This window comes from Telopea speciosissima, chromosome 2 (assembly GCF_018873765.1).
Source record: "Telopea speciosissima isolate NSW1024214 ecotype Mountain lineage chromosome 2, Tspe_v1, whole genome shotgun sequence".
NCBI classification, from domain to species: Eukaryota; Viridiplantae; Streptophyta; class Magnoliopsida; order Proteales; family Proteaceae; genus Telopea; species Telopea speciosissima.
The window spans coordinates 59508182-59532897 of record NC_057917.1 but is presented as its reverse complement, the minus strand read 5'-3'; the positions used below and the strand labels follow the sequence as shown (position 1 = coordinate 59532897).

The window sequence follows — 24716 nt, the reverse complement described above, 5'->3', positions numbered from 1 at the left end:
CTCATTGACTATATATTCCAGATCGATAAGCATATATTTTATACTCCTTTGCACCAGTTGCATTGTTCTTCTGTTCGTCTTTTGAAGCTCTTGATTTTTTTTTTTCTTTCTAATTGAAAGAGAAATTCCTCGATATTGATGTTGCTTCCTACTCATGCCAGGTCAAGCATCTCCTTGATATGCTTGTTAGGAAATGTGGTCTAGAGGCTGTCAAAGTGGTGATGCATGAAGAACACATGAAACTCCTAAAATATAAGGAAGGTTAGAAAAATAAACTCTTCAGATTGAAATGCTTATTTTATTAGAGTTTACATGCTTACAAATTCCTTGTCTTAAGAACAGATAAAGGAACAGAAAGAAAAAGAAAAGTTCAGCAAACACTGAGGAATCTACATCCCGTTACTCAAAATTATACTCATCCAGGTTTCTATGCATAACAAAAGGAAAATTTTCTGTCAGTCCCGTTAACGTAACCTATATTTACTCAAAATAACCCAATAGAACATAAAGTTTCTGATTTCCCCCAATAAAGTAAACTTTCACCTCTCCTTCTCCCCTGGATTTTTAGAATATTGAGATTACCCTTCAATGACACATTTTCACTATTTCTCCAATTCACCTTTAAATCTACCTTCTAAGTATGTATTGAGATGACCTAACTATGTATTACGTAATTATTAATGCCATATTATCCCTTTGTAACTATATTGATTCAAATGTCCACATGGCCATCCTTGACCCAAAAGGCATGGTATTTGATATATGTGATACGGATTGACCAATTTTTGAGCACATTGTTTATCTCTGTATTATTTTAGTATAATTACATACTAGAATAATTTGATGGTTTTATTTAGTCCACTAATTCGTTGAGAAATTTCTGAGATTGTGTACCATATGATTTTGGGTGCCCATGTGAATGTTAAAATAAATTTAGACACTAAAGGGATAATATATCTTTATAACTATGCAACACATAGTTAGGTCATCTCAATGTGTACTTAAAAGGTAGATTTAAAAGTGAAGTAAAAAAAATAATTGTAATATTTCATTGAAGGTTTTAATCTGGGCATTTTAAAAAGTTGGGAGAAAGAATTTGAAAGTTTGCTGTATTGAGGGAATCAGAAAAGAAGTATTCCATAGGGGAGATTGGATAAATATATTTTTAAAAGTTAGGGTCTGATAGAAATTTCCCCAGGATCCCATCACAATTAATTAATGTGATCTTTTTTGCTTGTAGCTGTTGCTTTCTTTAATCTTGGCCTTTTGGCTCAAGTATAGATCTTCCTAATAAAAATGGCCACTGTTAGGTTATTTTAAACTGGACCAGACATCGAACTGAAAGGGGCCTGTTCCGCTGCAGTCCAGTTTTAACAAACTACGGTTTTGGAGTATGATTTAGAAAGATGAATAAAATTTGGTGTGAAATAAATTAAAAATATTAAATTTTCAAATTGAAGGAATTGGGTGGAAATAACTTGTTTGATTGAGTCTAGTTTTAGTCCGAAGTGGTTCTATGTCCAGACGGATTTTGACCATGCTATCTAGTCTAGTTTTTGTAAGTATGGGATACAGAATTAATTAGGGATTTCAAGCACTATGGGGACCTGAAATTTAGTGAGGCATCAATATAAGAAACACTGTGATTTTGAACCTGGGCCACATTATCATTTATCATCATCCTTCTAGATGCCCCTTCATTTTGTAGACACTATGTAAGTTTTATTATACATTTCAATGAAAATTTGTCATTGGAAACCCTAAATTACTGGTGAACCAAAACCTTAACAGTGGTGTTCATAGCCTTGGAACCCATGGTCAAATCATTTTGTTTTATGGTATAAACGGTTTCTTCTTTAATAATCTGTATAGGTCAAAGTGTACCAATCGAGCTGCCAAGAGCTTGCCAGAGGATTTGTCTGACCATTTAGGAGACGATCCACTTGACTTGTTGGTCAGGCAAAAGGCAAGGTCAGCCATCCGATCCTCGAGGAACCTCAAATGGAAGTCCAGAATCAGATGATGAGTTTGAGATCGATTCTGAAGGAGGCTTGGTTGGTGATCTGTGAGGAAGAAAAGCCAAATAAATAAGAGAGCCCTCTGCTGATCCTTACATAGATGAAAGTCAAGCGAGCAGCCATTTATCTACAAAGTCTTCCAAAAAAACCCAAAAGAACTGCAAAAAAAAAAAAAAAAAAAAAAAAAAAAAAAAAGGGAAACTGATGGGCCTACACTGGTTATGCATATGCTAGTAGAAAGGCTGGTGGGGATGTAATTAGAAAGAGTAGAGAGTGGGTTGTGTACAGGCGATTCTGAGTTATATTTATCCAGAACTGGTGGTCAAGTTGTAGGGGTAACCAATATCATAGGTGTGGAAGTATTGTAAATAGCAGTTTTGCCTCCATGAAGCCTTGTATGTTGAATTTTAACTTGAAATTAAACCTGTACCCCATGATCCAATTGCGACCCTGTGGGGGACTTGTTCTATCTTCAGTCTAAATGGCAAGCAAAGAAAGTCGGTGTGCATCTTGTGATGCCCATGGAAACCACCTAAAAACGGGGGGTGGGGTGGTCATTTCACATGTGGGGCCCAGGTAGGACCCACCTTTGAAATGACCACCCCACCCCTGTTTTTGCTGTCGTTTAGCTGGGCTGGGCGCTCCAGCTCCCGCCACTGCAGGACAGGAGCCTTTTTTGAGAATATCATTGTAAATAAATGTGGATCTGTATCTCATGTAAGAAAGCAACCCTACTTTTCCACTGTACCTTTTACTTTGGAAGTAGAAGCTTTGGCATGAGATATCTATACCTTGTCTTTGTACTAAATTCTGCATCGTCCTCTACCTCCATTCCGTGCCCGTTCGCGGATATCACTTCCGTAAATACTTGTCTTTGCACTTGGACCAAGTTCAACATACAATATGCATGTAGATCATAGTTGTCAAGCCGGCGTCTAAGCGACATTGCTTAGGCGTCCAGACGGATTTTTGGGGTTTAGGCGATTGTCCGCCTTAGTGATATTGAATGCCCTGATCCTTATTTATGTCAAATATCATTTAGGCTCCGTTTGGTTGCAAGGGGAATTAAAGGGAATGGAAGTGAAATTTTCATACTTAAAAAAGTAACTTTTTTAATCATTACCCCATGTAACACCATGTGACAATATATCTCACTCCAAATCATTCAATATTTGGTTATTAAATTTCACTTTACATTCCATCAATTTCCCTTTGGTTTAAAATGTAAAATAAATATCACATGTTAAATATATCTTTACAAGATATGATAAGGAATTTAAGTAGTTTATACAATCACATGGGGTAATAATTACAAAAGTTTCTTTTTAAGATTTGAAAATTTTCACTTCCTTTCCCTTTGGCTCTGTTTGGTTACAAGGGGAATTAAAGGGAAGAGAAATAAAAATTTTCAAACCTAAAAAAGAAACTTTTGTAATCATTATCCCATGTGATTGTAGGGCTGCTGCAGGGTCGGGTTGGGCCGGGCTTTATAGAATCCTAACCCAACCCTAAGTCCCTATAGCTGAGCCCAGGCCCGACCCGATCCTAACTAAGGGCCAGACAAATCCAACCCTGACCCGCCCTCAGGGTCGTGCCGGGGTGACCTTGATTGGCCCTGATTATGGGGAGGGGAAAGAAATGCATGGGCTGAAATGGGCCAGAGAGAACATTATCAATTTTACATAAAATAACACTATAATAAAATGTATTATATTACTTATTTTCTTCATATATAATATATCACATAAAAAAAATATGGGTGACGTTTAAAGTTTATAACGTATATATTATATCAATATATATTTTATAGTATAACTTAAATCAGGGTCGGGCCAAGCTTAGCCCGAGGCCTCAACCCTAACCCGACCCGACCTTGACAAAATTGAGAAGTTCCATGATTTGAAATGAACGGTCAAAATTGAGCCACGCGGTTGATTCTGATGTAGTGGTGCTACTCAGAGTAAATTAAAAATTATAATTAAGCACATGCAAAAAGGTTCACTTAAAAATTTTCCTTTTTGTTTGATCTGAACCACTCATCTCACATTTAATCCGACGATCAAAGTTTTATCAAAGTTTTTGAATCAAGACCTAATGGCCAAGATGAGTTTTGACATTTATACCAGTCATGATTTTAAATAGTGAGCCTAAAAAATGTCACTAAAAAGACACTAAATTGATAGTTTAGCCCTTGTACACGGGAATTGACATATCTTTGCCTACACAACTCCAAATGGAGTGATTCAAGTTGGGGATTTTTTTAGAAAAACAAGGAGAACACATTGGGATGCTTGGGAGAGCTCATGTGTCCAGAAACTCGATTTTGTTTTTATAGTCAATGTATTTGGATGCATAGAATCAATTGAAGATTGCTTGGGTTTATCATTTTGGAGGTGTGTGGGCTTGGAAGAGCTTGTGATGGAAATTGTGAGTGGAGAACTTCAAGTGGCTAGCCCACTTAGGTGAAATCCTATCTTTACTTCATTTGTAAATCCTAGGTTGTATTGATGCATGATGTTTACACCTAGTTGTTAATTGTGGGGATTGGGGATTTCAATTTTGCAGTCTTACTTTTATTGTAATAGCCTTTTGAGTTGTTACTCATAAGGTGTTTGTAAAAAATCATAAACGGACTTAGGTACTCACAGTTGGGAGCTGTGATTGTTTGGGATAGTTGTCCTTCATCTTTGTACGATCAAGGACCGAAGCCATATCTATTGTTGCAGTGTTGGAGAGTATTTGTGTAAATATGAAACCCAATATGGGTACTGCACCATGGATGTAGGTTTATTGCCGAACCATGTATATTTGTGTGTTGTGGTTTATTTTTGTACATTGTGAAATGTTGTGCGTTTGCAGAGTGGGTGTGTTACTCCAGGTAGACCTAACCAATCTTGGTCATAGGTGGGAGTACACATGAACTGTAGCTGGCCAATGGGGTGCCCCAGCCAGTGATGTTTACAGGTGACTTGAATCAGCACTTGGCAGCCCGTTGTGTGTGTTTCAGTGTGGTGACCATTAGTGGGACTTATTTGTAATGGAAAAAAAGTTTTAAAGGACTACTCATTCACCCTCTCTTAGTAGTGAAGCCTAGTTCAACACTATGATGGCTGATGGGCGGGAAGAATGTAAAACTCAGAGTAAGAGTGTAAACATTATTATTTTGAGTTCAGGATTACTCTTTCATGCTTCACATATGAAGCATATGTCCATGCTAGCTAGTAAAATCTCTTTTTAAGTGATATCTTTAGTATGTAGATCTATGGAGAGTAGTGGAGACTCTTCTTTTTGAATCAAGTGCTCAATTTGGTGTCTAATTTTCCAAGTTCTCATATCAATATGTCAATTTAGTTGATAAGAGCTATGGTCTGCATTGCAAACCTAGATATTCTAGTTCTACTCGTAATGGAAATGGAAGTGTCTGATAAAAATAATAAAAAGCTGATCTGGGGAGGCTGGTCTGAATGCCAACAATCAACAGCTACTTTGGAAGGTGTATTATGATTTCAGGGACTGTTTAGAATTTCTGTTGACAAAAGTTCTCTAGCAAGGTCTATGTGTTAGACAATTTCAATTGGAAGAACTGCAATCAAAGATCAAAACCATGGTTGGACCATCGCCCTTTCAGCAACTAAAAAAAATTCCACATGGATTTTGAACCATTTCTGGAGGCCTTACACTTAATTGGAGCAAATAGGGGGGCTTGGCTTTTGTTTTTCATTTTATTTTATTTTGAAGATTGGGACTCCAACTTGCAGAAGAGGATTATGAGGGTTTCTGGATACCTTTAGGGTAACAAAAGATAGAAAAGCTAGAAACAACATTATCTAGCTATTTAGCAAAAAGAATCTGTGAATTAGCTAACAATTTCATTGACCGGCCAGAAATTTTTTCATTGTGGTACGTGTACATTTTTATGCTTATATTCTTGGTTCGAAGAAAAAGTATACACTGACATCGTGTGTATCTTTTCTCCATTTTAATTTTTAAGTTTCATTAAATTTTTTTTCTCAAAAATAATTTTATTTCTTTGTCCCTTTATTTAACTATATTCGTGATGCCGCAGACATTTTGGTATTAGAGTTATATTGCTCCGTGAAGGCTCTTGTGATGCTACAAAACCAATATTTGATATATAATTATTGGGAGAAAAAAATGCTGCCGAGTTGCAAGCAGCACGCCACGCAGCCCCTATGTACAAATCAAGGATCACGTGAAATGACCACCACATCCCCATAGAAAGGCGGAAATCTTTGAGAGCATGGCGGTCATTTTGCATGACCCTGTATCTAGGCATAGTGGCCATACGCTTCACACGACTAGTTAGCGTTCTCTTCTCCATAATTAAAAAAAAAAAAAAAAAAAACAAAATACTCATGCCAAACATCAACTAATTTGATAGTGAGGCTCTACAACAAGTACCATTTATGATCAGCCATTCTTATTTAGTAACAAGGTTCCAAATTCCCATAGCTACTATTGATCTACAGGCCCAAATGGACGGTCCATCTCAGATTCAAAAACATGGCACAATTTTTATGGTCTACCTCAAGTCTAGGCCTGAGTATCGTGATATCGTATGAGCTGCATTGGGCCAGAAACTTGGCCCATGTTCAACGTAAGCCCCATGCTAAGAGCTGATCAGAGCTGAGTTGGAACAACTCAGCACGACGGAAGGCTAGTCCAAGCCCAGACAGCAATTGCACTTGCATTGGTATTTTTGTAATATTATTGACTTGATTCCCCTGCTTGAATCAAATCTCAATTTGATAACACGCTTGCTTTGGACTCTGTATATCATAATTTTACATAATTTACACAAATTTAAGATTGTGTTCATTTTTTCTCCAAGTGGATGTAATATTGACCATCTTCCCGATATGGTCAAGGTATTTGCTAATCATCTTAGAGGGATCTATACAACTTTTAATCCCCTTGATCCCTCTTTTGTGGAAACCCTTTTTACCTCGGTTATTTCTCTTGATTTGTGTGTCTTTATGCGCTATTCCACTAGAGTCTGAGGTAAGAGAGACAATCTTTAGTATTGGGGGTTTTAAAGCCCCTGATTTTGATGGTTTTTACTCCTGCTTCTTCCATCATTTTTGGGATGTAATAAAATCTGATGTTAATCACTTTATCGCTAATTTCATTTCCACCAGAGGGGCGAAAGGGGTGACTACTTTTATGGCACAAACATGAAGCAAGAGAGTCAATCCTATGACCTCCTGGGGGCATGCACTCTATTGTCAAGCCATCGATCAACTAACCAAGCAGTTGTTCACATATAGTCGAAATTACCTCTCCCTAATGTAATCTAACAATATCGACGGCCATGGTCCTTCACAACAGGTGAAGGAATACCCGGTTTAATAATTAAATAACACTATTTAGACAATGGATACTTTCAAACCAATTTTTTTTTTTTTTTTTTTTTTCTGTTTTCTCAATTAATTTGTTATTCAATATATTAAATAAGGGATAGAGTTCTCTATGGGGAACGCAGGGGCCACGCGCACAACAACCAATGAGAACATGATGCAAGCCCAGACCAAGGCCACTTGGACCATCGAATAATTATAAAATGATCGGCCCCGTATCTAAGCTCAAAAGCTCAAGTGCAACCCAAGGCCTAGCACTTAAACTTGGCCCATAATGCAAAGCAAACTCATGACTAATATTTCTTAATTTTTATTGACCCTTGCCCAAACTCCCCATGGAATTTCTAAAGAAACCCAATCCTCCACACAACTCCATCATCATAATACAAACCATTACCCAGTTCAGTAACCTAAGAAGAACCATGATAGTCACCTTAATCCTCCAAGTCCACAGTTTTTAATCTTCTACAACTACATGAATGACTGGTAGGGGGTAGTAGGACTAATAAAAAATGAAGCTGATCCTAATGAGGAGCAAAAAGAAGGGTGGTTCTAAAGCATTCAGTTCTAAAGTTAGACTCCATATAGAGATGTAAGATTTTTTTCACTCGTATGCGTTTATCTAATTAAATTTTGTGGTTTGATTCTAAGCCAATTAAAACTCGCATGGTGGTGGTGGTGGTGGTAAAGAAGAAGGGTAATGTGTTAATTTTAACATGAAATTACTGTTTTGTCCATCAAATTAACCATGTGCTAATTAAAAAGAAAGAATGAATTCAATTTCCATTTCAAAATTGAAACATAATTTCTATTTCATTGAAATAAGGTGCAAATCAAACCAAACAATTTCCGACATAGAAATCACCCCATAAAATTGAAATAGAAATCATACCAAATCAGGCTTACATTCATTGAGATGTACGTGGTCGTTTGGAATGATGAGATTGCTGCCATGGCTTACTCCTGTGAATGGATGCCCTTTGGGATTTCACTTCTTTTTATTTGGGACCAATTCTCTTTAGAATTGTCTTAAATCATCTGGCTAACTGGCTTGATATAGAGGGTTGTCATGGCTTAAAATTTTTGGATTGGAACCAAGATGTGGTTCTGTAAAAGGATGAAGTTTTCAGAATTTCCTGGTGTTTTTTTGTTGTAAACAATAATGGCAGTTTTCCTATAATGTTGTTTTGGAGATAATATTCAAATGGGAGAGAGATGGTTATACTAGCAGTATACCGTATGTTAGCACTCTATGTGTTTATTTCTATTTTTTTCACTTTTTGAAATGATTCCTTTACCCCTAAAAATGAGTATTACCTACCAACACGTGTAGGAGATACATGTTCAAGTCCTTCAGCCGTTGGATGGGTGGTTAAAGAGGAATTGAAATTGGAAAAGTCTTTTCCCCGTATTAGAGGCTTTAGAGCCGATAAAAAGTCCTCCTATTTAGCTTTAAGCATCGAGACATGACAACTTGCTCAACCCACCAACACAACTTTCTTTAACAAAACCCATAATCAACGAAAAGGAAATTAAAGGGCTTACATCAGATGGAAAGATCCACTTACCGGCTCCCTTAGTATTGAAGGGCTTACATCAGATGGGAACGATGAGTTATGGCCATTATCAATTCCAAGCCATGGATGTCGGGGGTTCACGCACCCCACAGTGAATGCTGACGATGTAGTGTTTTGATGACACATGGATAAGACCAAGGAATGTGAGTGCGTTATTGGCTTGATAATCTTGAAGAGTCCATATCACATGTGTTGAGCTTGGAAGAGTTTAAGGTGAACTCAATAACTGAAGCAGATTTGTTTCCTTGTTTTTGGATAAGGATTGATGTAGGAATGTTGTTGGTTGTGATAGGTCTTGTGGAGAGTGAGTTGGACTATGTTGTTGAAGGAGATTGGATGCGGTTAGTAATCTTATAGTTTACAGGCCTCATGTTCCGGCCCCAGAAGAAAAGGTTGGTCAGAAAGTCAGAGTGAAATCGAGCCTGCTTGGATTGGATACTCAGTGCAAGAAATTAAAGGGAGCTTCCCTAGCTAGCTAGTTAGTTGCAGAAATTAAAGAAATGGCTAGCTAGGAGGGGGGGGCATTCATCCAATCTTCCATCTACCAATCATCCATTAATTAATTATTTTACACTTCCGTAAAAAAAAAAAAACGGAATCCATCGAGTTTTGGGTATGCTTCATCAATTAAGCAGATGATAATATATAAATTTAAGATGAACACCCAAAAAAAAAACATAAAAGAATCCCATGCATAAGGTGATCGATAACCTTAATTGACAACCTTTCCTGTAAAAGTAATCCCATTTCATACGGTGATCGATGACCGTCATTATTCTTATTCTTAAGGAGTACTTTCGCATCAAATGATCAATAATAAGAGACTATATATAAATAGCAGCAATTGATGAGACTATAAATTAATTATACTCCTCATCATCAATTCATTAAACCTAACTCGATCTTTCAGAGTTCCATCTACCTCCTACGTACTACTACTCCTCATTTCTTCTTCCTCCTACTGCAAGCAACTACTGAAATTTAACATTTGATTGATTGATGGGTTTTTATCTTGGTGCTTTGGTCGTCCAGTTGCACTATTAATATTAATATTAATGCCTTCTTCTTCTGCTTAATTCTTCTTCTCTGCTGCTGCAGCAGCAGCTGCATGAGCACAGTCAGGAGGAGGAGGAGGATCAAATGGAACTGATAGGCTAGCCTTGCTGGCCTTCAAGGATCGGATTACCAATGATCCCTTTCATGTTTTAAGCTCCCAGAATGACTCCGTCCCTTATTGCGAGTGGCCAGGCATTATATTTGGTGGTCATCGGCATTCGAACAGGGCCATAGCCTTGCTTTTACCATCTAGTGGGTTGGTGGGTTCCGTGGCTCCAGAAATAGGAAACCTCAGTTTCCTTCGTAACATAATACTCAACAACAACAGCTTCTATGGTGAAATCCCTAGTGAAGTAAGCTTTCTTTTCAGGCTTCGTTATTTAAGACTATACAACAATTCCTTTGAAGGGGAAATCCCACCCAACATATCACGATGCTCCAACCTTGTACAATTCAGTTTAGGTACCAACAATATTGTGGGGAAAACTCCTTTAGAACTTGGCTCCGTGTCCAAGCTTCAATTCTTTGCATTTCATCACAACAGATTGACCGGAGCGATCCCGCCTTCCTTTGGAAATCTTTCATCCATTGTCGTCATTTCCGCAACATCCAATGATTTAAGTGGAAGTATTCCAGATGCCCTACGCCAACTGACTAGATTAATGGGTCTCGGACTTGGTGGTAATATGTTGTCTGGTACTATCCCTCTCACTATACATAATCTTTCCTCACTCACCAATTTTAATGTCGGACTTAATCTACTTCAAGCTAGGGAGTCTTCCATAAAATTTAGGATTCATTCTTCCTAATCTACAGTTGCTTTCAGTTTTTGATAACCGGTTTCATGGACCAATTCCAATTTCAATATCCAATTTGTCAAAACTCGAAGAGCTTTATACTGGCGGAAATAGTCTTTATGGGAAAGTCATTGTTCATTTTGGAGGCCTATCAAGTCTCACTAGGCTTTTATTTGCTTCGAATCATTTGGGAAGGGGAGAGGTCGATGACCTGAATTTTGTCAATACATTGACCAACTGTAGTGGTTTAACACTTTTGGGGCTTAGTGATAATGGGTTTGGTGGGGTGCTCCCCAAATCGATAGCAAACTTATCGACCCAACTCACATGGCTCTCTCTGTCAAATAATCAATTATCTGGAGAGATCCCAGTGGGGATCAGGAATCTTGTAAGCTTACAACTCTTGGGCTTATCTGGTAACTTACTAGAAGGAAGTATTCCAACTTCAATTGGGAGACTTCAAATGCTTATTAAACTCGAGTTATATGGGAACAGATTAACAGGGCCAATCCTTTCTTCTCTTGGGAATTTGACATTCTTGATTCAGCTCTATTTAGGAGATAATCACTTGCAAGGGAAAATATTTTCAACTCTTCGAAATTGCAAAAATTTGCTACGGTTAGGCTTTTCTGGTAATAGTCTCCATGGTAACATTCCCAAAGAGATATTTGGTATTTCCACATTACTAGAGCTTAACTTGAGTAGAAATTCTTTCTCTAGTTCTCTACCTTTGGAAGTGGGTCAATTGATCAATCTTGGAATGCTCGATCTTTCTGAGAAGATGTTGTCTGGTGAAATCCCTAGCACCCTTGATACTTGTACAAGCCTAGAGCACATTTTTATGGAGGGTAACCTATTTCAAGGATCTATACCATCGTCTCTGAGTACTCTAAGAGGTCTTCAAGATTTAGATCTTTCACACAACAACTTCTCTGGTTTTATCCCAAAATATTTGGTTAAATTTAAGTTTCTACAAAATTTAAATTTATCATTTAATCATTTGGAGGGTGAGGTATCAGTAGATGGAGTCTTTGGAAATTTGAGCGCATTTTCAGTCATTGGAAATAATAAGCTTTGTGGAGGTATACAAGAACTTCATCTGCCAGCATGCCAAATTCAGAAATCAAAAGATGGTAGACCTCATGTTATCAAGCTAATAGTCATCATATGTGGTTGTGGGGGCTCTTTAAGTTTGATTTTTTTTATGGTTTTATTCATCATCTGTCGGAAAAGAAAAGAGAAGAAAGAATCCACTTTATTTTTTATAGAGAGTCGTCATTTTAAGATCTCTTATGCCCAACTCCTTAAAGCTACCGATGGATTTTCTTCTGCAAATTTGATTCGAGTGGGGAGTTTTGGTTCTGTGTACAAAGGAGTTATCAATCATGGGAAAACTATTGTTGCAGTAAAGGTCTTCAATCTTACACAAAGAGGGGCTTCCAAGAGTTTCATGGTTGAATGTCAATGCCTCAGAAACATACGACATCGTAATCTTGTAAAAATCTTAACATCTTGCTCAAGTGTAGATTTTAAAGGCAATGATTTTAAGGCTCTAGTATATGAGTTCATGCCCGGTGGGAATTTGGAGAGCTGGTTACATCAACATCCAAATGGCGTACAAGATGAACAAAGGCATTTAAACCTTGTTCAAAGATTGAATATCGCCATTGATATGGCTACAGCATTGGATTATCTTCACCACCATTGTCATACACAGATTATTCACTGTGATCTAAAGCCAAGCAATATTCTTCTTGATGGTGATTTGACTGCACATTTGAGTGATTTCGGGGTATCAAGAATTCCTTCAAATGCCACAAGTGGATCTCAAAATCACACGAGCTCAATCGAAATAAAGGGATCTATTGGATATATTCCACCAGGTAATGTATCTCTTTTATTGATCTAGTATAATTTTCTCCTATTCTTTTGAAAGTTGTAACTAGGCTTACATTATTACAATGAATCTAATATTTGTCTATTCTATTCCACCGCAAAACCTTAAGGCATAAAAACTATTTTCATATGCATTTTTGTGACATCTTTAGCCCAATCCTAAAGAAAAGTATGTTTAATATCTCAAACAATTTTCCACCAAAACAAGATTATCTTAAACAATTGAAAAGTAATAATATAAAAATACTAAGGTATGTATGTTTAGATGATATTTTGAATCTCTTTATTTCTACACCAAGGCTTTTAGTACATCTTTCCTTGTTGTATCAAATCATACCTACAAACTGTGGTTTTTTGAAGAATCAAGCATTTAGTTTGTGAAGGGGTCGATAGTGTTCCTCTATGTACATAGATTAATGTGGCCACATGCCACATTAAAGTCAATCATGTAATCAAATTGCTTTGATATCATGCCATCAGATGATCTGTTGGATTTAAATCTAATAGTCTATGATCCTTGTATGAACACTATAAGAACGAATTTGAAGATACCAAAGCCTCTGTTAAGACGCAAATTGTTACGTTGGATACATACCTCTCTAAAAACTCTAGAACCAAATAATTTCCTCTATGCGATTTTCATTGATGGTTAGAATTAGTTTAACCCTTGAGTTAAACTGAGTAAGAAAAACAAACTTTCCGTCTCATGTTATTCTTTCAGTTGAGACCAATAGACTTTGCTCCTATTCTTAAAAGTTATAAAAATACTAACCTAAAATGCATAAATTACAGAGTATGGTGCAGGTGTTAATGTTTCAAAGCATGGTGATGTCTACAGTTATGGGATTCTCTTGTTAGAGATGTTCACAGGGGAGCGTCCTACCAATGAAATGTTCAAAGATAATTTTAATCTGCATTTTTGGGCTGAGATGGCTTTGCATGATGGAGTCATAGATGTCGTCGATGTCGACCCATCACTTCTCCCCATGGAAGAAGATGATGAAGAGGCAATAACAGTTGTAACCACCATCACTAGAAGCCGAAGATGCATGAAAGATAGAGAACAAGAGTGCCTTAATTCAGTTATTAGAATTGGAGTTGTCTGCTCAGCTAAATCACTAGGGGATCGAATGGACATAAATGATGTGGTCAAAGAGCTACATTTGATCAGGGATATTTATCTTGGAGTTGGCATTCACCAAGGATGATGAACTATAATAAGGGTTATAAACAATGTTAAATCATTATTTCCTTCAATAATTGAGTTAGTTGTACTTGTTGATGAAGCTGAAACTTTTTTCTTTTATTTGAGTTAACTATGCTTTGGTATGGTATGATTTTATTTTTTTTTTTTAATTTTTTTTTTTTTTGTGTGGGGTGGTGGGGAAGGAGGGAGATGTATTACTTTGGATCAAATTTTGTTCCTTAATCATTTTCTGGTTGAAACTTATGCATCATCTGTAGGCCTAATTTTCGTTTTGACTACTAATATCCTCATGGGTCTTTAACAAAATGGTACGGCAAAGCAGATTGAAGTAACCAATTGCAATTATATGTGTTATTAGTGAATCATTATAGTCTTTTTTTTTTAGGTTTATGTGTTGTAGTATTATATTCGTTGGCTTTTTAACTAAGGTTTAGATCAGAAATCAAAATATTTCATATTGTTTATAACATGAATATCTATATTTGAGTTAATTATCAATTGAGAAAAGAGAAGTCGAACAAACATTGTAAAACACTGAGTTGAAGTTAAACAAAACCTAGGACGGAGCACTAGATAAATGAGACGCTTGAATAAACGCCTCTCACTCTCCCATTTATAAACAATGAGAAGTATCAGCCTCAACTTGTGGCGGAAGGAACCTCTTGAAAACATTCTCCTCCTCTTCTATCTTCCTCTTCTACTTGAGGAACAGTTCCTCGGGATGAGAAAACCCAACGAACTCAAGAGGTTGAAAGTGGAGGAAATCCATTTGAAGTTGGATTTGTGTTGCTGTTCCTGCAGGTGAGGAGCCAGATGGAGGAGGAGCTTGAGAACTTTTTCAAGAAGTTCAATGTGAATGGGGGATGGAAGAAATCGTTCTTGGTCCAGACTCTGAACAGGGTGTAAGAAGGATGGAAGAAATATTTCTTGGTCTAGACTCTGAACTGGGTACAGTGCTGGCACAATTGCTCTGTAAGTTTCGATGGTCCACTTGGAAATAGTGAAGATGATTGAAATACTTGAATAGTGTTTCGTGAGAAGGTTGGACACAAGGTAAAGTAGGAGTGGGGGAGTTCTTTGGAAATATCTCAGTTTTGCTAGTTTCATATAAAATTATTGGGTCTCTAAACTCTGAAGGAAACAGAACACTTAGTAAAGGAAAATACCTAAACAAATAGGGGCCAATATGTGTAGGACTAAGGGAAGAAGGCAAGATTTAAGTGAAAAGAAAGGTACCGAACTGAGTAGTAGCCAAGGAGAAGGGAGGGACAAACCAACCAAGGTAAGAACATTTACAGATGGAATCCAAACACAAAATTTGGAAGGAGGGGAGAGGGGCTATTATTCGTCAGCAGCATTACCTTTATACTTTGGTCTCATTGAAACCCCAAAGAAACTCACAAAATTAGGCATATATCATTGACCCTTGCCCAAGCTCCGCATGGAAAGAAACCCAATCCTCCACACAATTCCATCATCATAATACAAACCATTAATTACCCAGTTCAGTAACCTAAGGAGAACCATGATAGTCACCTTAATCCTTCAAGTCCACAGTATTCAATCTTCTACAATCATGGTTCAAAATTTCACGATATATCACCGAAATTTTGGTATATTTCGATAATTTTGACACTATCGAGATGAGATGGGCTTCCGAAATAAAAAATATTCAAATTTCAGAATATTTCGGTTTATTTCATCAAAATTTTGATATATTTCGTTAAACAATGTGTCTTTAACTATTTATACATCAGGGTCCGACCGTATACTGTCAATCAAAGGTGCAAACCCAAAACACCACTTTGAGTTCACCTTTTTACAATATGAAGGTTTAAATGTATTTATTTAGCTTAAATAAGGGTGCATATGAAGTATCAGGTCTTAATATGGCCAAAAACCCACCGAGATGGACTGTTGAAATATAACAGAATAAATACCATATTTCGACAAAATTTCAGTGAATTTCGGATATTTCGGAAAACTTGACTTGCCTAAAATGGCAAGACGAGACGAGATCTTGAACTATGTCTACAACTACATGAATTATTGGTTGGGATAGTAGGACTAATAAAAAATGAAGCTGATCTTAATGAGGACTAAAAGATAAAAGGGTGGTTCCAAAGTATTCAGTTTTAAAGTTAGACTCCTTATACAGATGAAAAATATTTTCGCTCGTATGCGTTTATCTAATTAAACGTTGTGGTTTGATTATTAGCCAATTAAAACTCTCATGGTGGTGGTGGTGGTAAAGAAGAAGGGTGGTGTTTTAATTTTAACATGAAATTACTGTTTTACCCATCAAATTAACCATGTGCTAATTAAATAGCAAGGGTAAAATCAATTTGACTTCCAAAATTGAAACAAAATTTCTATTTCACTTAAATAAGGTGCCTAAATCAAACCATACAATTTCCGAAATAGAATTCACCCTATAAAATTGAAATAGAAATTATACCAAATCAGGCCTACCTACATTCATTGAGGTGTGCGTGGTTGTTTGGAATGATGAGATTGCTGCCATGGCTTACTCTTGTGAATGGATGCCCTTTGGGATTTCTCCACTTCTTTTTATTTGGGATCAGTTCTGTTTAAAATTGTCTCAAATCATCTGACTTGATATAGAGGGTTGTCATGGCTTAAAATTTTTGGATTGGAACCAAGATGTGGTTCTGTAAAAGATGAAGTTTTTAGAATTTCCTGGTGTTGGTTTGTTTTGTAAACTACAATGGCAGTTTTTTTTCTAATTTTTTTTTAGATAATATTCAAATGGGAAAGAGATAGGTATGCTAGCACCCTATGTATGATCTCTCTCTCTTCCATCTTTTGAAATGACTCCCTTACCCTTAAAAGGGAGTACACTACCTACCAACATCTGCAGGAGATGCATGTCCAAGTCCTCCCACAGTTGGATGAGTGGTTAAAGAAGACTTGGAGTTGGAAAAGTCTTTTTCTGGTTTTAGAGTCGATATAAAGTAAGTTTAAGCATTTTTTGAGGGGGATGAATGTTAGCGTACGTGAATTCAAATGTAACTTTCCCACAAAATAGATTTCATCTAAACGACTGTGAATTCTTCACGTACGTGATGATTCCATGCACTCTTAGTATTGAAGGACTTACATTAGATGGGAATGATGGGTTATGACCATAATCAATTCCAACCCATGGATGTCGATGGGTCACGCACCTCACAGTGAATGCAGACGACGACACAGCAGAAAATGGCTCATGACTTGGCAATTAGACTCCCACCGACCAATCCTTGTTTTTTTCCCCAAATAAGAAGCCCTGTGGCCTTTGTCCTCCATTTTTAAAGTACTTTTAGCTTGTGACATCACAACTTGCTCATTCCAAGAAGAAGAATGGCCCATGAGTGATGAAGTTGACAGAACCAAAGCAGTTAAAAAGACCTTCATCCAACCTAACAGCTCCTATCTAACATTCCATCTCAATTCTAACTGTCAGTCTAGCTAGGACATGGTTTGAGTAATCGATATCGGATCGTTTGATTCGGCAAATTTGTATCGATATCGGCAAAGGTTGATGTTGATTTCTGATTGATTCCATATTCATGAATCGGTACGAACTAAGCGTAGAAATATTAAAAAAATAAAAAATAAAAAATTCATATTTGAAAAAAACACCAAAGGTAAATCCATCAGATCCAGATTCCAGACTAATAGGGATCGATCTAGACTGATATTAGATCAGTATCAACTTGGGCCAATATCGTATCCAACACAGATTCCCAAATCTATCACTCGTTACCTTATACAGTTATACTTACTCTATGTTTACTAAAATTCTTTTTCTCTAACAATTTATTTTTTTCAAACCACTATCAAAATAGGAAATCGATCATCTACATGTTTATTTTATTTCCACAAATATGCAGATGAACGCACATATAAGAACCATGCACATGTTTATTTTATTTTCATAAATACCCTTTCTCCCCTTATAAATGGTAAAAATAGGACAAGTGATTGCCTCTCACATGGATGCATGTAGGTGCAGAAGAACCCAAGTCATTAAAATATGGGGCAATTACTATCACTACCCGACATTTAGCCTATATTTTCTAAAACTACCCTATCTTAAACTTCTTTTCTGATACTCTCTTGCTTTTAAACTTTTACATCTCCTGCCACCCTCATGTTTTTAAGTCCCAGATTGTCCTTCCTTTTCACCTAGTAACCTGCTAATCTATTTAACCTACCATTCTTCTTCTATTTTTTTTTAACTCCATTTGATTCTCTCTCCTGTTTTTTACTCCATTCGGGTTTTTTTTTTCTTCAATCAATATATTTAATTAATTTTTTATTCAATATTTCATCATCATCGTTCTTCTTCGAACAGATCGACCTGATCCTCACTGTGATCCAGTTCTTCTCTTTCCTCTCGTGCATTCCCTTCTCTGAAACCGATCCATCTTTCATGGATTCTCATTTTCTCCGATGACTTAAGATCCTTACATTACCCTCAACCCCTACTTTCAGGGTTATAAAATCAAGAATAGGAGGAGAAAACCCGTCACTACCGATTCCCATTTCAGATTGGATCGGAACTTATCTTCCTCCTATGCTGCTCCTATCCATGTAATCGAGTTCGAACCAGGTAATGCAGGCGTTTCTGCTGTCAAATGGAGAATCCATGAATGCGCTGTTTGTTTTCAGTCTTCCGATCTGGACAAGCTCTTGGTGGCACAAGAGATCCCACCTCTCTGGTTCAGCTATAACTACCAAGACAGTTAAATTTGGCAACAATTTGATTGATCATAACCTCCCTACTCTACTCCGGGATTGACGATGACGATATCAAACAATTTGAGATCTCTGTCTCTTTTTTTTTTTTTTGGTAGAGATCTCTGTCTCAAATGTAGAGCAGAGCAAATGATGGATGATGAAGATTGGATTCTGTACAATTAAATATTTGAATGAGATTGCAGTCGGAACTCCTAACTTTGATTATTTTCATATTGATTAGACAATAGGGTCAAATGGATCTGTATATGGTTTTAAAAGTCGGGAATCGGTGAATCAACTTATTCGGATCAGAATCGGCTGACACTGATTCTTCTACTTTTTTTTTTTTTTTTGATAAATAGATTCTTCTTCTTATTCTTCTCAAATCCATGCCTCTCTCTCTCTCTCCAATTCTGCATCTTTATATCCGTCCGACAGGACGAGTGATGTTTACTGAATATCCTTCGACAACAGTCTGGGCATCGCCGAGCGATCTCCCAATTAAATTTTCAGTATTTCTCAAATTTCTTCGTGTGTGTCTAAGGCTCTAAGCGTTTCTACGCGATGAGCAGCATTGAGGAGATGGATCTCATTGATGAACTCAGTGCCACCAATGTTGAAGGCTAGGAGAATTTCAGGGTGAAGTTGGATTGAAAAGGGAATTGCATATATACTTTGGCAGCAATGATGATGCGGTTGTGTTTAACACCTGAGATGCCAATGGCTTCTTTGATGAAGGAGAGAAGCCAGGGGAGGGGATGAGTAGACCACCTACTTGAACCAGCAGCACCGACGGTGGAAGAGGCACGGGCAACAAGAAGCAGATGAAGATGGAAAGGTTAAAAGGTCAAAAATGCATACATGCATGATACGAAAGAGCACAAGTTTTTTGTTGTTTTGCAATAATAATTATCTTTATTTTAGGTAATTTTTTAGTTAATCGGAACATTAGGTGGGTAATTTGGTAAAGCTAAAACCCAATTTTAGATAATCCGATCTTTTGTATTAACCAAATCTTTAATGCCCGGCACCTCTAATCTCCTTTTGAGTAAATATAGGGTAAATATAAAGGAGTGATAGTTATTTTTCACTTATAATGAAGTAAGGAAAAAAGTATTTTTATCCACCAGACCTCGTTACTTCAACTTCTTTTACAATATCACGACGACAAGTTAAAATGGTTACAAACTGTTCTAACAAAGTGTTGCTGGATGAACAGGCTCCGATCACATTCAAAGGTGAAAAAGAATTGAGAGACTAGTAGATAGATATCTTTAAAGAGGGAACAAAATTATAGGGCTTAAATTTAAGTTGGGGGGGGAAAAAGGAAAGGAGAAGAATCCTTCTTCAGCTTCCATCTCCTATGTAGTATTCAACTATGTATTATAATCCTCGATCTTAGTTAATTAACCACACACCATGACTGCTCCTTGCTGGCTGTGGTGCTTTCTGTTGATTTGTTGCTGGAGCTGTATGGAGCTACACTCATCACCCTGCATTGAATGGACAGAGAAGGGGATTAATTGAAGGAACGATTAAAACTATCATAAAAGTAACACAACTACCACTCACTGGTTAGGGATTCAGGAAGTTCTATTTACTATAAACAATCAAAATGAATCGAATCCATCAACAACCATGTCATCATATCTAGTACGAGGCTAAACAGAAACCCTAAGCAACCCTTGCAATAAAGGGCTCCTACCCATGCAAAGCAAAAGACCCATGAAGCTGTTTCCCATTTAGGAACTAGTTTTTGTAAATAAGTTCCCAAATCAAAGAATCCCATTTTGAAGGCATACCTAATTTCCCAACCATATTGAAATCAATAACTTTCAGGAAGAAAACTAAGAAAGGAACTAATCCACTACCAACAGGTGAAATTTTCTCCATTGACAAAAAACAGTAACGAGTTCAACAAATTACCTCTCCTTGCGCTTCTCCAAAAATCGAGCCAAGGATGCTTTACGGGCTTGAGGCACAGCTGCAGAACCAAAGATCAATTGGTCAATTTTTAGGATAATAATGTATAGATCTCATGCCACTTATAACCATATTATAAATGAACATGATACGGATATAGAAAATTACCTGTTGGCATGAGAGTTGTGGCAGTAGATGATATAGGAGTGGCCATCACAGGAGCCTCAGCTTGACTGCTGCTAGGAGTTGTCAAAGTTCCTTTGGATTTTGCAGCCATCCCTTCGTCACTGTTGCTAGATCCACTACCTGATTGCGCACCAGAATGCGAAGCAACAGAGGGCAGGCTTGGACGACATGCACAAGGGGATGGGGAATGGGACTGGTTCCCATGCACACCTTCAACTACTGCTGGTTTTAAGGTTGGCGTTGGCACTTGAGATCTTTGGTTGGTTATGGAAGCTCCGTTTCCAGCCAAAAACATAATTGCTTGAGCCTAGATACAGAGTAGGATATTTTTCAGCAAAATAACCAATTAAAATCCTGGCTGTCTCTGCATGTGGGGGTGTGTGTAGGATAGAAAAATACCTTCTCAGGAGAGACATCATCATAGACGACCACTGACCCAGCATAAAAGATGGTCAATTGAGTCCCTGAGGGCTTTGAGATATTCCTACAAAAATAGACTCAATTTAGCATTCACAGTGAATGATACCCTGACATACCAATTTATCAAATGAGAAAAGATATATTACCTTAGATCAATGGACCCATTAGCATGGAAAATTGCATGTGAGGTGGTAACCGGAATTCCTCCATATGGTTGTTGCTTCAGAGCAGTAGCAGGCAAGCTTTGGCCTGTGGGAGCGACGTGGGTCTTGAAGAAAGGGTTGCTCATAGAAACCGAGATACTCGGGTTACGAATGGGAAGCGCCCTAACTTCGTGTGCACGATGTGCATCAACATGTTGCACAGGGTAAGTGGTCACTGCATTATTAGCTCCAACTTGCCTGTCCAGATTCAAGTTTTTCTGCAAAATACATGGTTGCAAGATCAGATCTGTTATAAAACTAACAAAAAAAACCAAAATTTCTACAAAAGATCCCTGTAACTCAAGAGGGTTCAGATCGAACCTGGACTATGCTTGCAGTCGGTTTGTGATTAGCATCAAACGCATCTGCTGTTGATATGGTAGGCATAAATGCAGAGGAGGCCATGGGATCAAATACTATCTTTTTTGACCTATCTTCTTGCACAGCAGTCTTGAAAGACATTAACTGGGGAAGCGCAGAGACCTTGTGTGAGAAGGGCCACTGCATGCCTGAACCCCTCACGAAAGCTGAAGGTCGAACAGAAGTACAAATGAAGCTCAATTAGCTAATATCAAAGATCTTAGGGTACAGCAAGTTATGAGATGCTTTATTAGAGAGTCAGAATGGACCATTAAAAGTTAAAACTCCATAACAGGAATCTCGATATTCCTTATGGGGAACCACATCTATAATTGTGGGGAAATATTCTCAAATTGTTGGCTAAAAATAGTTATAGATATGATTGGAGTAAAAGTATTATCCAAGGGAAAAAAATCAAACAACATATTCGTAAGAGCAAAAAAGTATTTTACTTGATACCCATGTCAGTTAAGAATAATTTTATTTCTTTCTTGTGAAAAAGAATATTTATTTCTCACCTAATTTTTCCGGAGAGGAAGAAGTAGTAGCTAAATGGTAGGTTTGATGTCTGGTCTCCATCAACTGAACAAGTTGTTTTAAAAAGAGTTTCTTTCCTCCTATATAATCCTTTTTAAGGATTTGGTAGAGAACTGAACAAAATCAATTAAACCTAAATGACTTCCTCACATGGACCATGCATGTTAGCAAAACTTTATCCAACTAAAGAACATACGGAAAGGGGGGGAGAAATTAATTAAAAAATATTGAGAGACCCAATTCCCCGTACTGCAAGTCTGAAACCCTAATCAACATGTGTTAAAGGACCTGAAACCGGTACCAGGAGGGGGGAAAAGGCACCTGAAAGACTGAAACCAGTACCAGGAAGGGGGGGGGGGGGGGCAGAAATTTCAAGATTGAAGTAAATATATTCCGAGGATAAAAAAAAAGCAAGTTCTAGGAGAAATGGTCATTCTAACGTGAGCCATGAGGGACAAGGCTAATACACGCCGCATGATTCTGCAACCAACTACACAACCCCATGGCAGTACCTCCAAAGTGCAAATTCTATAAGCTAAATCCTTACTTTCCATTTAAATACCATAAGTTTCTTAAATGAATTATTAAAGATTAATTCAAATCGAACCAAAGTTCGATCTCCAGTATTTTCCATATTTAGCAGTTAAACATCACAAATTTGCGAGAAAATCGGTGTCTTCGCTAAAAAAAACGCAGATTCACAGTAAAACCAGTTCAAAAGCTCTCAATTATCAAATAAAGAAAGTGGTTGAAGTAAAAAAAAAAAAAGGCAATTCAACTTCAGAGAAAACAAAATTTCTCAAATTAAAGTGGAAAATAATCGAATAAAAGACATACCAGAATCTTTCGATCCCTCCTTGCTCTCCTCCTTCACCGCCGGCGACGATTCCTTCGCATTCAAACCCAAGAAGTCTCTCTCCATCTCAGATTTACAAACTTTTAAAATTTTCCAAACTTTTGAAGATCTAACGAAGCAGAGCTCTTCTCCTCTTCACGTTCTCTTCCTCAAAGACAAACCCTAAAACTGATTAAGCTTCAGAAGTTCTCTCTCTCTCTCTCTCTCTCTCTCTCTCCCTCTGTGTATGTCTCTCGATGGACAACGCCGAAATGCTGCAGACCCGCAACTCCCGCCTTACACTCTTCTTACAAGCAAAGAAGGGTGGGAGGTCACTTTATTAGCATTTGGATAATAAATCTGGGCCGTTGGATCTGGGAATATAGGTTACCGGTGAAACCGTTGGTCACCGGTTGTTCCAGTGAGAGAGCCACGTGCGCCAGCAATAAAAACCCACATTCTCAAATCGTTGTCCAGGAAGAGCTATATTTAAAGCATATTTCATGAGTTAGCGGTTGCCACGTGGATTCAACAAATCGTGCGTATCGTGACTCGTGACGAGTGAGTTTCACTCGTGACTTAATAGGAAAGAGTTCGACTACGCCGATTAATCGTGAAATAATACAGCTCACTATCACCTTCTTTTTGGGGGTTTTGTTCAAGTGCCCACCTCAATCTGCCCAAACGTACAAATGCCCGCGTGAACTTACACTAATTCTAAATACATTCCTACTTTTCAAACTATATCACTCTAAGTCGTTCCCGTTAATCTGAGACGTTATGTTCTAACGTCTATCAGTTTTTAAACCTGATCAGACCATTCTGCCCTTGATAGGGTAGAATGATCAATTTGACCTCACTTAATTAGGATGGTCTAACCATGTACCAAAAATTGGTTAGGCCATTTTTTCATATGTGTTAAGTTATTTAAGACCAATTCTTGGTCCAACCCATCAAGATCGACACATTCACAGATCAGGCTCCTCTCTAGCGAGCACCCCGTTCAGTAAGTGCCCAGTGAAGCATCCAACAATAGGGTTACGCTACGCATGCCAAGGTGTGGCTAAGCACACATTATGGCACGTTGTGAGCAAACCTGTCGTTAGATGCATCCCTGGGTAATCACCAAACGGGGTGCTCGCAGGATAGGAACCGAATGATTCACATAAGGGTGTCATTTTTTAATTGAACCAAAATATCCTTCAATTTAATTTTAAAAATTAAAATTTTATTTGGTTTGATTTCAATTTTAGGCTCAAAACAATGGTTCAAACTATACTCAAATTACCTAATCATTGGAATCTTGGTTGCGAAGTTTATAAGTTATACGTCCTCTTGTTGAATTAAAAAATTATCTGATTGAAGTAAACTTAACCATATAAAGTGGGACCTTTATCCACTGTTGTAATTGGAGCGCTGCTGTGCGCATCGTGCGGCGCAGCAACGATCATGTATGCATAGTAAGGCCTGTTGTGTACACATAGCTACTGTTGCATCGCACGATGCGCACAGCAGCGCTCCAATTACAGCAACAGATAAAATTTCTATAAAATGTACCCCAGAAGACTAAAACACGT

At 37.5% G+C, this 24716-nt stretch overlaps 2 protein-coding genes across 3 annotated transcripts; one reads left to right on the top strand and one right to left on the bottom strand.

Annotated features, from left to right (window-relative positions):
- Positions 1–10691: 10691 nt before the first annotated feature.
- Positions 10692–14835, top strand: LOC122650935 (probable LRR receptor-like serine/threonine-protein kinase At3g47570). The gene is made up of 4 exons (XM_043844294.1): positions 10692–10725; positions 10856–12709; positions 13515–13909; positions 14731–14835. The coding sequence occupies exons 1-4, from the start codon at positions 10692–10694 to the stop codon at positions 14833–14835; spliced, it is 2388 nt and encodes a 795-aa protein (XP_043700229.1).
- A 2401-nt stretch (positions 14836–17236) lies between these two features.
- Positions 17237–23429, bottom strand: LOC122652222 (protein TIFY 6B-like). 2 transcript variants are annotated; one of them, XM_043845904.1, is made up of 8 exons: positions 23142–23429; positions 21729–21934; positions 21351–21625; positions 21184–21268; positions 20767–21091; positions 20573–20659; positions 18721–18724; positions 17237–17248 (listed from the first exon to the last, which is right to left on the bottom strand). In XM_043845904.1, exons 1-6 carry the CDS (start codon positions 23224–23226, stop codon positions 20598–20600), a joined length of 1038 nt encoding a protein of 345 aa, XP_043701839.1. In that variant the 5' UTR covers positions 23227–23429; the 3' UTR covers positions 17237–17248; positions 18721–18724; positions 20573–20597. The 2 variants fall into 2 exon arrangements, with proteins under 2 accessions (XP_043701839.1, XP_043701838.1); XM_043845903.1 differs by lacking the exons at positions 17237–17248; positions 18721–18724 and adding an exon at positions 19810–20168 and having other exon boundaries at positions 20602–20659.
- Positions 23430–24716: the final 1287 nt, after the last annotated feature.